Genomic DNA, 15,074 nt, shown 5'->3' on the forward strand with positions numbered 1-15,074 from the left:
CCACTGCCTTCTATTCTGTGAACACTCTGCCACTGAGCCACACCCCAGGTGTCCCTCTTAATCTCCAAGGAGAGGAACTGGTGTCCATTTCTTCTGCCTCACCTTCCATAATTCGAGGGAGGCAACCACTCAGGTCAGGGACTGCTCTGCCAATGACTGGCTGGTGTAGACAGGCAGGAGTCAGAGGATTTGCCCAGGGAGGAATCAAAGCAGCGGTGTGGGCGTGTCTTTTCCTAAATGCCCCTCCTGAGGGACTGTGAGGTGCCAAACTGCTCCCTCCCAGTCTGGGCTCCTCAGACAAAGGCTCTCTGTCCCTGGAGAGAAGGGGGTGGGGCCCCATGTAGCTAGAGGAAATGGGGCTCCCTAGGGTGGAGAGAAAAGAGAGATGTTCCTCTCTCCAGAGACAGCCTTCTCCAAAGAAAGGAGAAGGCTGTCACAATGTCCTAGCCATAGCCCCTTGCTAGGAAGTTCTTCTGGAAGTCTAACTGCTTTTTCTTTTAACATTTATTTATCATGTGTGTACGTGCGTGCATACAGTCTTGCCCAAATGTCACAGCTCCCAGGAGAGTCAGAAGACAGCTTTTCAGGAAGTCTGCTCTCTCCTCCTCCTGCCATACGAGACCCTGGAATTGAACTCAGGTCGTTGGGCTTGGCAGCAGGTACCTCTATCCACGGAGCCATCTGGCTGCCCCCAGTCTGACTTCTTGACCTCTAACTGGCTTTTTGAGGGGAGGGGATACTGGGACAGAAGCCAGGCCGTATGCATGCTGGGCAAGGGCTCCACCTCCAACCTCTGTCTCCACTCGGCTCTGACTGACGTCTGTCAGTGGAGACTTCAGGAGTCCTTTCTGTTTCTTCCTCGGTGCATCTAGACCTTTTGCAGGCCGAGTCGGTAAGAGAAGGAATACCCATTTGCCCTCAAGCTGGATGACACCTTAACAAAATACTTAGAACCACTTATAAGCCAAGCAGTGGGGTATGACCTGTGACCACAGCACCTGAGAGGCTGAAGGTCTCAAAATCAGTTCTACCTAGACTACAGAGGAAAACACGTCTCAAAAGAGACAAAAAGTTGGGGGGCTGGAGAAACGGCCCACAGGGTGAAGACGCTTGCAGACCAGCAGCTCAACCTGAGTCAGATCCATCCGTGGAACCCACAAGGTGGAAGGAGAGAACTGACTCCATAAGTTGTCCTCTGACCTCCATGTGCATGCCATGGCATGTGACACACACACACACAAATAGTTGAATGTAGTTGTTTTGTTTTATTTATTTATTTTTTAAGGGGGAGTTGAGTACAGTCTCTGAAGAATGAATGTGTGTGCACAATCAGGGCTGGGCCTTGAGCCACATCTCCATTTTGTTTGTTTGTTTTAATTGAGGCAGGCTCAGACTAAATCGCCCAGCCTGAAAGAAAACAGCCAACCTGTGAGTGCGGTGGCGTGCCTCTTAAATCCCAGCACTTTGGAGGCAGAGGCAGGCAGATCTTTCTGAATTTGAGTCCAGCTGGCCTGCATATCACTTCCAGGAGAACCAGGGCTCCATAGACCCTGTATCCAAATAGCAATAATAATATTAGAAAAAATAATAAAACAAACAAGTAAATAAATAAATAGCCCGGACTCAGCCTCAACTTTCCAAACCAGTGCTGGAATTACAGGCCTTATGCTCCTAGGCTTGGCTCTAAGAAGAAGCATCTGCTGGATGAGAGTTAGGGCTGCTGAACTGAACAGAGTCTCTGCAGCTGCCTGTGCAGATCCGCCTCAGCCAAGTCCTCCTTAGGCCTCCCGGCTCTGCTCCGCAGGGGACCAGGTGGCTGGGGTTTAGGAGGGAGGGATGAGGAAAGCCGTGGGCCTGGTGGGGGTGGGGCAGGGGCTGTGTGGGTGACGCCACAGGCTCCTGAGAGGATCAGCATGGCCTCCCAGCCTCGGAGCGTGCTCATCTCTGGCTGTTCTTCAGGGATAGGCCTTGAACTCGCTCTTCAGCTGGCTCATGACCCCAGACAACGTTACCAGGGTAAGAGCTAGAAGCTTCCTAGGGCCCACAGCCTCTAGCACCCTCCTGGTGTAGGTTGGATACATGATGCCTGGGGAAGACCCTGGACACATAGAGGGAAGCTCTCTATTCCCCTACCGTAGGTAATTCTCTCATCTTATATATTTCCTTTTTTTCCCCTAAGATTTATTTATTTTTATTTTATGAGTGTGGGTGTTTTGCCAGCCTTTGTATCTGTGTAATACTTCTGTACCTGGTGCTAAAGGATGTCAGAGAGATTGTCAGATCCCCTGGAACTGGGGTTACAAACAGCTGTGAGCCACCCTGTGGATGCTAAGAATGGAACCCCGGTCCTCAGGAAGAACATCCAATGCTCCCAAGCCATCTCGCCAACCCCTCATATGTATTACTTGAGTACTGGATGGCAGATGAGAAAAAGTTATGAACAAGAAACAGGGTGTGTGTGTGGGTGTGGATGTAGAGCAATTGACACTATGCTTGCCTAGCATGCACAAATCCCTGGGGTCTAGGCCCAGTTGTTGCCCTTGCCTGTAATCCCAGTACTCAAGATGTAGCCAGGAGGATCAGGAGTTCAAGGTCAGCCTCAGCCTTAGAGCAAATTCAAGACAAACCTGTGTTACATGAGACCCAGTCGAAGAAGAAGAAGAAGAAGAAGAAGAAGAAGAAGAAGAAGAAGAAGAAGAAGAAGAAGAAGAAGTTTAGCCCCAAACCAGGCTATGACAGGGCACATCTGAAATTCTGCTATTCAAGAGGTTGAGGCAGGAGGATTCTGAATTCAAGGTAAGCCTAGGTCACATAGTAATGCCTGTCTCAAAATAAAATAGGCAAGCAAAGAAAACACCTTCAGCTCTGGTTGGTGTACAGAGGCAGAGGCAGGCAGATCTGTGTGAGTTTGAGGCCAGCCTGGTCTACAGAGCAAGTTCCAGGACAGCCATGGCTACACAGAGACACCCTGTATCCAAGCAAGTAAAGGAACGAACAAACAAAAAAGATAGATAGAAAGAAAGAAGAGAAAAGAAAAAGAATTGCAGGCTGGGAGTGGAATGGTAGTACATGCTTGTAATCCTAGCATTCCAGAGCAGAGGCAAGAGGATCATGGTAAATTCAAGGCCACCCTAGGCTATATAACCAAATTTCAAAAAAGGAAGGAAGGAACGAAGGAACGAAGGAACGAAGGAAGGGGAGGGACTGAGCATGCCCAGTGGTAATAAATGTTAACGTAATAAAGCAAGGAGTGTGGGGCCGAGTGTGGCGGCACAAACCTATAATCCCAGATCTCGGGAGGCAGAGGCAGGTGGACCTCTGGGTTTGAGGCCAGGGCTACATAACAAGACCCTGTCTCAAAAAAAAATAAAGAATAGAAGCTGGAGAGACAATTAAATAATTAAGAGAGGAGCCGGGTTCAATTTCCAGGTGGCTCACAACCATCCAGGACCCCAGTTCCAGAGCATCCAACAGGCACACAACACCCAAACACACAGAGTAAATAAATACATCCCGAGGGGTGGGGAGTGTGGGGTGTGGGGAGGATCTGTCCCAGAAAGCATCTCAGAGGAGGCTGGCTCCAGCACCCCTCAGGCTGCTCACTGACAATGCCCCTACTAAGCTGATTACAGCTCCAAGATGACATGCTTACTGCCTTGCCTTGCCTTGTACCTGACCTTGGGGCCTTAAAGGAGCCTTTAGCTACTGCAGCTGTGCAGCTCATGGCTGTGCTGTGTGGGCCGTCCCTGGGTCCTCTGACCCAGAGGGGAAGCTGGCCGACACGGTCACTTGAGAGCCAGCTGCCGGAGTGAGGACATCACCCCAGTTGGCAGAGCTGATTCTCCCAGCTCTCTGGGTTAGAGGTGGGCAGAGCTGTGAGTGTGCGAGCGTGAATTCCCATGAGAGCAAGGCTCAATCCCTGTGGGTGGGTATTCAGCAGGTGAAGGTGCCTGCCACACGGCCAATGCCGGAATTCAGTCCCTGGGATCACACCGGGAAAGGAAACCAGTCACGACAAGTTGTCCTCTGAGGTTCGAGCACACACACACACACCCACACACAAATACACAAAAGTAAAACTTTTTTTTAAATAATAATGCTAAAGGGGGTTGGGGTTTTTATTGTTGGTTGCAGTATGTGTATGTGTGTGTATTTGTTGGAGTATGTGAACATATGTGTTGGACTGGTGCTAAATGTCCGAGTGAAAACATGTGGGTCTCTATCTGTGACTGTGTAAGACCACAGAAACAGCTGGGCGTGGTAGCTCACAGCGGTCATCCCAGCAATCAGGAGACTGAGGCAGGAAGACCTCCACAAGTCCAAGGCCAGTTTGGTCTACATACTGAGTTCCAGGCCAGCCAAGGCCATGTAGCGACACCCTGCCCTAACCAAAACAGGAAAGCTAGGAAGAGCACTTGCTGTTCTTGCCGAGGGCCTGGGCTCAGTTCCCATCATCCACATAGCTGCTCACAACTACGTGTAAACACACATCATGAACATACATACTTGCAGACAAAACACACATAGAAATAAGCGATATAAATCTTAAAAATTTAGGTCTGAGAGACAGCTCACCCAGGAAGTGCTTCCCACACACGAGAGGGCCTGGGTTCTACTCCCTCACCCAGGTAAAACAGCCAGCATGGTGGCCTGGTCTTGACATCCCAGCACCTGAGAGGCAGAGGAGGGAGGAGCCAGGAGCTCACTGGACGGTCAGTCTAGCAGGGCTGGCAAGACGGCTCACCAGGTAAAAGTGCTTGCCTCTCAAACCTGACAACCTTAGTTCGCTCCCCAGAACCCACAGCATAAAAAGGAAACCGACTCCCAACTTGTTCTCTGGCCTGCATGCATGTGCTATGGCATGGAGGGGTGTGTGTGTGTGTGTGTCATAACATACACACTTAATTTGTGGTGGGGGGGCAGTTGTCTCCAAAGGAATGACACCAGGGTTATCCTGTACACACACATGAATGGGCATGCGCAGAGAAAGACACACACACATGATAGAAAAACGCACAGGACAGAGGAGCCCAGCACCTGCCCAGCTCTGCTCTCTTTGCCCCCAGTGGTGGCCACCATGAGGGACCTGGGGAAGAAGGAGCCCTTAGAGGCAGCTGCTGGAGAGGCCCTTGGAAAGACGCTCACCGTGGCCCAGCTGGACGTATGCAGTGACGAGTCAGTGGCTAACTGTCTCAGCCACATCGAGGGAGGACGAGTGGACGTGCTGGGTGAGATTGCAGCCTCTTGGGTCACTCACGCACACACATCGACTCTTAAGTATACACTGTCAGCCAGACGACAATTTCTAGCCCCAGACGGATAGACGGGTAGACCAGTTGACTAGGAGTCAGAGGTACCAGTCTGTTAATTAGAGATGCCAGACTTTGGGGGACGGGCTGCATGGGAGAGACACCCTCACATAAGGAGAAAACCATATGTGGTTGGGAAGATTACTTCAGTGAGTCACTTGAAGGCAAGAGGGTGATGACGCAGCGCTCACGGCCTCGTGGAGCCTGCTAAGGTGGGTGGGTCTGGCCGTCGTGGTGCAATTTTGGGGCAGATGGGAATTGCTCACATATTGTATGACAAAGATTTGGTTTGCAGTTTTTTTAGTTTCCAGCTCTTCCACCCACTCTCCCAGGACCTGAGGCTTGTGCAAAAACCAAACTGTGTAATTCCACCTCGGTTCCACGTGTCTCCTCCTAGACTGGTTCTGAGGACGCAGGTCCTCGGGGCAACTTCAGACCACACTCTCTGTGCATGCCCTTAGTGAACAATGCTGGAGTGGGCCTCGTGGGGCCCCTGGAGGAGGTCAGCCTAGCCACTATGCAGAACCTGTTTGACACCAACTTCTTCGGGGCCGTCCGTCTGGTCAAAGCTGTGCTTCCGGGCATGAAGAGGAGGCGCCAGGGCCACATCGTGGTGGTCAGCAGTGTTATGGGGCTCCAGGGTAAGTCCGGGGCCGCCCCCCATACAAGGTCAGAAAGCTGTCCAATAGTTCAAATGAACTTGTGTTGAGAAGGACTCTGCAGCCCACAAGGGAAGCATTCTAGGGAAGCATTTGTCTGCCCTGGGTAAGAGTAGACAGCCAGCAGAGGTATGCCTGTCACTGACAGCCACCCACATCCCAGGATCAACTCCACTTCTGGATGTACCTGAAACATCTCTTAACTCACACGCCTGAAATCCAGTGAACCGTCAGAAACACACACACCCCCCCCTTGACAAAAGCCGCCATCAGACCATAGGGACTTATATAGCGCTGGGATTCTGAGACTCAGCAGACAGAGGAATCTATTTGTGATATCCTCCGTGGACCTAACAGCCACCTACTTGCCATCTATGCTCCTGGCATCTTCTTTCTCCTCAAATCTTTCTAGGCCCTCTTCCTCATGATGGACATCCTCTGTGAGCTGGCTCCTGCCTCAGCCACTCTCTAACTGCATCTGTCATGGAGAAGCATTAACAACTCACTGTGTTCATGGGCCCTAGGGACGCCATAAGTAAATGAAGCCTAGATACAGATAGAGGGAAATGGGGGAGGGGGACCCTGGGAGCAGGTCGAGCTGAAAAACGATGACATGTTGCCCAGAACAACCTTGTCCTCATGCTATGTGTGACCATTGCAGGATTCCATACACCTGTGATTTGGGCCCTGGGCAGCCCCTCATTCAAATGCCCAGATCCTCCTTGCTCTGTGGTCCAAAGACCTCATCGCTCTGGGACGCACAAAGACTATCACTGACACACACACACACACACACACACCTGAGTCTGCCTCACTCTTCCTCTTCCAGGTGTCATGTTCAATGATATCTATGCAGCCTCCAAGTTCGCCCTGGAAGGGTTCTTCGAGAGCCTGGCTATCCAGCTGCGGCAATTTAATATCTTGTGAGTCATGAGTCAGGCTCTTGGGTCGCCAGGGGAAAGGGGAGATGGTGATGTGGGAGGCAGCGAAGGACAGAGTCTGAAAAGCAAGTTAATAAAGCAGGGGCCTCATGCCCTGCCCCTCTCTCGGGACTGACGGGCAGTTAACAGTTGCTGGGGAGCCCTTCACCCACTCTGTAAACAACCCCCAGGGAAGTCACTGGGTCACACACACACACACATACACACAAAAAAGTGGGGAGGGCTCGTTGGGAGGAGGGAAGGGTCAGCAGGAGTAGAAGGAGGTGAGGGTCAAATATGATCAAGGCACATTATGTCCGTAAGATACCCATTATTAGGCATAATTCATGTGTGATGATGAAAACCATTTTCAAAGTGGGAAGGAGGGGGAAGCAAGCTGAGGAGGAGACAGGAACGGAAGCAAGATGAAATAATGACCACAGAGGGCTGGGGCCACAGCCTAGAAGTCGAGCATTTGAACCTTAAGCCCATGCAACCCAGCGCTGCAAAGTAACAACAACAACAACAAATACTAAGGAGGGACCAGACACTGTGGACCGTGCCAGCACTCAGGAGGCAGGCAGGTCTCTGTGAATTCAAGACCAGCCTGAGCTACATAGGAAGTGCTAGGATATCCAGGGATACAGTATAACCCTGTCTCAAAACAGCAACAATGATCACACCGACACCTGGAGGGAGGGGGACAGGACAGTGAGGGAATTGTCTGGAGCACAGCCAAGCCCTGGTCCTCTTCCCAGTGTCTCAATGGTGGAGCCAGGCCCCGTCTCCACTGACTTTGAAGGAAAACTCCTGGATCAGGTTTCCAAGGCGGAGTTTTCGGACACGGATCCCGACACCCTCGGCTACTTCCGGGACATGTACCTCCCAGCCTCCAGGGAGCTCTTCCGCTCTGTGGGACAGAGCCCACGGGATGTGGCCCAGGTGAGTGGACAAGCACGGTGGCTCAGGATGCTGGAGAGCTCTGTAAGTCGCAGAGCTCAGGGTCCCCTTCCACAGGTCATTGCCAAGGTCATCGGTTCCTCCAGACCCCCGCTCCGCAGACAGACCAACACTCGGTACCTCCCGCTGACGGTGCTTAAGGCCGTGGACCCCTCCGGAAGCCTGTATGTGGGAGTTACCCACAGGCTCCTTTTCCGCTGGCCTCGCCTTCTCAGCCTTGGTCTCCGATGCCTGGCCTGTGGTTGCCTCCCAGCGCGCGTGCGACCTAGGTGAAAGGTGCAGAACGGACCCTTCCCCCTGAACAGGCCGGGCTCTGCCCCTAGATTGTACAGACTCACTTTTGCACTCATTCAGGCCCCTGGGAAAATTTTCTTGGACAAGGTCCCACTGTGTAGCCCTGGAACTCACTATATAGACCAGGCTGGCCTCAAACTCCTAGACACCGGGCTGACTCAGCCTCCCAGATTGCTGGAATTAAAGGCATGCACCACCACACCCAGATAACTTTCTTCGTTAATGTGTATGTTGGCATGTGTGCCAGGGGTGCCCTCAGAAGCCAAAAAAGGGCATTAGCTCCCCTGGAGCTGGAGTACAGTCTTAGGATCGCCCAGTACCAGTACTGGGAACTGAAGCTGTGTGTGTGTGTGTGTGTGTGTGTGTGTGGTGTGTGTGTGTGTGTGGTGTGTGTGTGTGTGTCCAGCCATCTATATGCACGTGTAAATGGAGACCAGAGGCTAACCCTGGACGTCTTCCTGGATCGCTCTTCACCTTATGCATTGAGGCAGGGTCTCCCAGCAGCACATCTGCGGTCTTGGCACTGCGGGATGCAGAGTCAGGAGGACCAGGAACTCAGGGCCGTTCCTTTGGTCTTCAATTAAAGGTGATGATGTGAGACCTCCATTTGAACATCATCATCTCCCTGAGGGCCCCTCCACCCTGTCCTCGCCTGCTTTGATCATTGCCTACATTATCCACCTCCCAAGTGCTCTGTCTCTCCACCTGAGGGCCATCAAGATGGCTCAGGGGACAGAGGTACTTACCACTTAGCCTGACCACCTGAGTTCAGTTCCTGGGACCTACATGGTAGCAGGAAAACAGCCCGTATGTAGTCCTCTGACCTCTACGTGTGCTCTGTGATGTTCACACACACATGTACACACACACACACACACACAAATGTACATACATGGGGGGAGAGTTCCTTGCAGTTTGGGGTCAAGTGGGAGGCAGAGGGGCTGAGGGGTTCTGGCTGTGGCTTTGCATCACTCTGGATTTCCCGAGGCTGATGCTATGAACCCTGAACTTGCCATACATTCCTGTGCTGCTGAAATCACGCTGAGTCAGACTCAGCTGCACAGAAGAAAGACTCCTCATCACTAAGAGCGGTAACTATACAAACAAACACAGCGAGGGGAAGCTGGTGTTGGACACTGGCGGGCTGTTATCGCCGACCTGACGGGGAGACTGGCCCAAGTTCAGACAATGCTGGAGACAGGCTCGCGCTTGGTTCTACACTGCTGCCCTGTGAGGGTCCCAGTCCAGCCAGGACACACCCAGCCTGCAGCTGGTTAGGCTAAGAGACACCTGAGCTTCTCTCCTGACAGGACAGCTATGGCTTCCTCCCTCCCTCCCTCCCTCCCTCCCTCCTCCCTTCCTCCCTCCCTCCGTCCCTCTCTTCCTTCATCTTCCTTCTTGCTTTCCCTCCTCTTCTTTTGTATTCTCTCCTCAACCCCAGGAGACTCCAGCATGCCAATCATGTGCTCTAAAGTCCCTTATTACTTTTTTGTTTTTGTTGGGTTTGTTTTTGCTTTTGCTTTTTTTTCATTTGTTTTTTTGCTTTTGTTTTTGAAACTGGGTTTATATGTTTAGCCTTGGCTGTTCTAGAACTCACCCTACAGTTGAGGCTGGCCTCGAACTCACAGAGATCCCCCTGCCTCTGGCCCCCAAATTCTGGGATTAAAGGCTTCTGCTACTGTCATCCAGCAACTGGTTACTTTTTAGCAATGTATATGGTCACCAATTGCATGCAGCACCTGAGGAGGCCAGAAGAGGGTGCCAGATCAGGAACTGAAGTTACAGGTGGTTGCTGAGCCACCGCGTGCTGCAACCCCAACTCAGGTCCTTTGAAAGAGCTGCGAGTGCTTTAGTCATCTCTCCAGCCTAGAGGTGTCAGCTGTTGGTGTCAATATAGAAGCCTCATAATACCCATAGTAATGTTCCCGGGAAGCAAGCAAGCCAGCACGTAGACAGCAGCCCTTCAGGATGGAGATGAGCTTGAGGATGCTCGTACAGTGATTACACAGGCACAGACCGTGGCCAAGTTATCTCATGAACTCTGGCACATGTGTGAAATGATGTATTCATTCTAGTGTTTATATAACAGCAGAATACACACTGGAGACCGCCCAAGGATCTGTCAGTAGCAGACCAGCCCCAGAACTGATCATTCCTCTAAAGCTGGAATGCACTGCAGGTCTGGAGAGAACGAGGAAGCCTATTTGGGCTTCTGCAGAGAATGCTCCAAGGTACATTATTCAAGAAAAGAACTCGCTCAACAGATCAACAAGATGGCAACAAGTAAAAAGGTTTAAAAGAATGATATATTTGGGGTTTTTTTCCTCATTAAAACCTTCTCTCCTGATTTTTTTAAATGATAAAATATGCACAATGTAAAATTTACCATCTTAATTTTATTTTCTGAGTTCGGGGTCTTAAAGAGTCATGGCTGGTCTCCAACTCCTGATCCTCCCATCTCTGCCTATAAGTGCTAGGATTATGGGCCCGAGGCACCGCACCCAACTTTGGTCAGTTTTTAAAGAATGATTATTTTATGTGTGTTGGCATTTTGCCTGCCTGTATGTGAGGATGTTGGATTCCCGGGAACTGAAATTACTGACAGTTGTGTTGCTGGGAATTGAACCCAGGCCCTCTGGAAGAGCAGCCAGTGCTCTTAATCACTAACCCATCCTTCCAGCCCCCAGCTTTAGTCATTTTTAAAAATTAAAAGTGAAATCTGGAGAGATGGCTCAGCAGTTAAGAGCACTCATTGCTTTTGCAGAAGACCCAGGCTTGTTTCCGAACACCCGAATTAGGCAACTCAGAATCAACTGCAATTCTAGCTTCAGGGGACCAGACACCCTCTTCTGACCACCAGGGGCACTCCCCCCCCCCCCCCGTGCACACTCACACAAATGAGACAAAATAAATCTTTTCTAAAAGAGAATATCACAGGGTCTGGAGAGATGGCTCAGCAGTTAAGAGCACTGGCTGTTCTTCCAAAGGAGCTGGGTTCAACTCCCAGAACACATATGGCAGCTCACAACTGTCTGTAACTCCAGTTTCAGGAGATCTGACACCCTCACAGAGACAGACATGGAGGCAAAACACCAATGTACATAAATTAAATTGTTAAAAAAAAAAAACAAAAAACATCACAGCGTGGAGTTATTTCATTTATTCAGTTTTGGTTTTTGTATTTTAGATGTGTGTGTGTGTGTGTGTGTGTGTGTGTGTGTGTGTCTTTGAACACCTTCAGGAATCTCCTCCCTCCTTCCATCTTGTTGAGGCGGGGTCTATCTTTTTGCTCCTCTGGTGCTGAATACTCCATGCTAGCTGCTCTTTGAGATTCTGGGAAATTCTCTAGTCCCCACCTCCTACCTCCCCCGAGAAGTGCTGTGATTACAGATGGGCACCTCTGTGTCTGGATTGCCACATGACTTCTGGGCCTTGAACTCAGGTCTTCAGGCTTGCAAAGCAAGTGCTTTTTCCCTCTGAAGCATCTCTGGCTCTAGGGCTTTTGTTGTTGTGGTTGGTTGGTTGGTTTTTGTTGTTGTTATTTAAGACAGGGTTTCTCTGTGTATCTGTGTGTCCCTTACTGTTCTAGAACTCACTTTGTAGACTTGACTGAACTCAGAGATACACTTGCCTCTGCCACCCAAGCACTGGGGTTGAAGGTGTGAACCACAACACTGGCTTTTTCTTTTGATTTTTCCCTTGGCCTTAGGCTTGTTGGTGTGTCTGTTTGTTCATTTGTTTTGTATGACAGGGTCTCAGGTAGCCCAGGGTGGCCTTGAAAATACTGAGAGTTGAGGATGACCTTGACCTCCATCCTCCATCTCTGGAGTGCTAGGATCACAGGTGTGCACAGCTGTGCCTGCTTTATTCGGTGCTGAGGCATGCTAGGCAAGCCCTCTGCCACTGAGACACACACACACACACGCACACACACACACACACACACACACACACCTGTTTTGACACAGGATCTCACTTTGTAGCCCAGGCTGACCTTACACTTGTCGGTAGCCACACCCAGCCCTTCTCTAGGTCTTAAACGGCAGTTACCTCTGTGAAATAACTCAGTCTTCCTTCCCTTTCCATCTCCGTCATTCCCGACTCACGGAGGCTACTGCAGCGGCCTGATGTCAGTTCTGGTGATTTGAGCTCTGCACTCTGGGCAGCAAGCACTTTCCAGTAAAATGTCCTCATCCCAGAGGTGTCTCCCATGCCCCCACCCCCGCCTGCAGCCCTCCTACCTTTCTTTTGGTGACAAGGCCTGTGCATGTTGCCCAGGTTAGCCTTGACTTCCTAGGTCCAGGGGATCCTCCTGCCTCAGCCTTCTCAAACAGTTGGGCCCACAAGCACTTGCCTGCTGATGACTTTCTGATTGCAGCCTAAGCATCGCTTCCTCTGAGAGGCCTCTGCCTCCGGAGTGCTGGGATTAAAGGCGTGCACCACCACACCCAAATGACAAACCTCTCAATGGTCTTGCTCTTGGGCACACAGCGGAGCACCTCATGCAGAGAATTAGCTGCACTTGGCCTCCACCCTTTTTGGCACGACCTTTGTTTCCTGGCGTCAAGGATCAAAAGAGCGCTAGTGAGATTTCTTTTAAAGTCAGGAATGAAGCAGACACTGCGTGCACCAGCACTCAGGAAGCAGAGGCTGAGGAGCAGAACTTCAAGGTCATTTTCAGCCAGCCAGCCTAAGGTACGTGATGTCCTTGGAACTTGGGCTGGAGCTGGGAGTGACTGCCCTTGGTGTCTTCGCGTCTCTGCGGTCCATTGGACCGGATACAGCGCCTTTCCGCAGGCCTCAGGACCTCATCTGTAAGCTCATGCGAGCTAGGGACGACTTCGCCGTTCTGTGCTGGGCCCGCTAGGTGTTTAATCACTTATCAACCCTTGTCAGTTCCGTGGACACTGGTAATATCTTCTGGCCTCCAGAAGCCTGCCTAGCCTTTTCCCGGGAAGCCCTGGGCTGAGTGCCCTGGAGGAGGCGGGAGGCCCCAGGCCACTCATCTCAATAAGTCCCTGCAAGTCCGCTCCTCCCGCCCGTGCCTCTGCGCTGCAAATCCCCAGGTCCCAGGGAGGGGAAGGCTAGCTGGATGGCAGCCGCAGCAGCAGCAGCTGCTCGGGGCTGGAGGCCAGCGCCGCCGCCTCCCTCCATCCGCAGCGTTCCTGCGGGAGCGGGAAGCCCGGCCTGTCGTCGGCTCGCTGTCGCCCCCTGGTGGCCACGTGTGAGACGACAGGCGGACTTGACCACAAGTCTGCAGACTCCCTCCGTCCTGCCAACCCTGGAGAGGCTGACGCTCCAGGACTGCTGCGAGTTCGAAGCCACAGTGATACTCAAAAATCACAACAGCAGCAAGTAGGTTATAGGGGCTGCGGCTCAGTGGGTAGACACCCTGCCAACATGTCGGAAGTTCTGGGTTCCACGCGCAGCACCACATAAACAGTGCCAGCCTGTAATTCCAGTATTTGTCAGGTGAAGGTGGGGAGAGGGGGAAGATAGGGATCCGGGAGTTCCCATACAAAATAAAATTAAATTTAAAAAAAAAAAGGGGCGCTGGAGAGATAGCTCAGTGGTTAAGAGCGCTGGCTGCTCTTCCAAAGGACCCGGGTTCGATTCCTAGCACCCACATGGCGGCTCACGACTGTCTCTAACACCAATTCTGAGGGATCTGAAGCCTTCACACTGATGCACATAACATAAGATTCAATTAAAAAAAGATACTCACGTAAGGAGTTTGAGGGCCACCTGAGACCCTGTTTGAAAAGAAAAGCAAGGAAAACAAAAGGAAGGCGAGGGACAAGTCCTGCCAGCTGCCAGCTGCCCTTGAGTGCAACCATGAATGTCACACAGCACCGGACACACATCTTTTTAAAGTTATTTTTTTTGGCGCTAATTCTGCACCAGCCCACATCCCAGGTTTCAACCTGACCCAGGGACTTCCTCCCCCAGTCTCCCGCTGTGCTGCTGTATGGGTAGGGCTTTTGGTGTTTTGTTTTCTTTGTTTGTCAATTGCCACAAGCTAGAGTCATCTAGGAAGAAGAACCCCCACTGGGGAGTTGCCGCCATCATACAGGCCTGTGGGGCATCTTCTTGATTAATGATGGATGTGGGCCAGTCCACTGAGGACAGTACCACCCCTGGGCAGGTGGTCCTGTGTAAGACGGCAGGCTGAGCAAGCCATGGAAATCCTGTCATTACTCGGGGGTTCTCCTCTGCTTTGGTTCCTGCCCCCAGGCTCCTCCCATGAGTTCCCATCAACATGGACTGTCCACTGTAATATTAAATAAACCCTTCCGTCCCAAAGTTGCTTTGGTCCTGGCACTTATCACAGCAACAGAAAGCATGCTAGGACACCTACCCACCTTGACTCCATGAATTTCCTCCCCGACCCAGGACCTGGAGCTCAGTCCCAAAGCATGCTGTGTGGCCCTGGGCAACGTGTTTACCCTCTCTGTGCCTCGTTTCTTACACGCGCAATTTATGGCAAGTACGTCCTCCATTCTGGGCCTCAGTTTTTCCTCCTCTGCAAAATGAGCCGCCAATGATGCCCCATTCATTAGGTTGCTAAAACAACTACAAGAAAAAGGGAGCTACATCTGTGGCAGAAATACCCATGCCACAGGACCCTTTATTTCTGTCCTGTTCCATGCTGCCCAGGGACTCAGACCTGGGTCTTACTTACTTTTCTCATTATTGTGATAAAATAACTGACAAGAAGTGTCACAGTTGCTGGGCATGGTGGAACACGCCTTTAACCCAGCACCTGGGGAGGCAGCGAGGCAGGCAGGCAGCAGGCAGGCAGGCCGCCGGAGCCGTAGCTAGGAGTTTTAATCTATCTGATCCACAAGCACAAAGCACAGAGCTAACTGGGAACAGCTCGGTTATTAAAGCCTCAAAGCCCACGCCCATTGACACACCTCCTCCAAGGCCAC

The 15,074-nt window shown here is 51.4% G+C and overlaps 1 protein-coding gene across 1 annotated transcript; it reads left to right on the forward strand.

The window, feature by feature from the left end:
• Positions 1-1,913: 1,913 nt before the first annotated feature.
• On the forward strand, positions 1,914-8,121 carry Rdh8 (retinol dehydrogenase 8). The gene is made up of 6 exons (XM_021652454.1): positions 1,914-2,016; positions 5,067-5,228; positions 5,771-5,950; positions 6,798-6,891; positions 7,647-7,830; positions 7,906-8,121. The coding sequence occupies exons 1-6, from the start codon at positions 1,914-1,916 to the stop codon at positions 8,119-8,121; spliced, it is 939 nt and encodes a 312-aa protein (XP_021508129.1).
• Positions 8,122-15,074: the final 6,953 nt, after the last annotated feature.

Source organism: Meriones unguiculatus, chromosome 1, assembly GCF_030254825.1.
Source record: "Meriones unguiculatus strain TT.TT164.6M chromosome 1, Bangor_MerUng_6.1, whole genome shotgun sequence".
In the NCBI taxonomy this organism is placed as follows: domain Eukaryota; kingdom Metazoa; phylum Chordata; class Mammalia; order Rodentia; family Muridae; genus Meriones; species Meriones unguiculatus.

Bases quoted from the DNA above. Each gene is read 5' to 3' on its own strand.
- Rdh8 (XM_021652454.1), top strand. From the start codon at position 1,914: ATGGCCTCCCAGCCTCGGAGCGTGCTCATCTCTGGCTGTTCTTCAGGG. The intron at 6,892-7,646 runs GTGAGTCATGAG...TCCTCTTCCCAG, and splicing joins CTGCGGCAATTTAATATCTT to TGTCTCAATGGTGGAGCCAG. The intron at 7,831-7,905 runs GTGAGTGGACAA...CCCCTTCCACAG, and splicing joins GCCCACGGGATGTGGCCCAG to GTCATTGCCAAGGTCATCGG.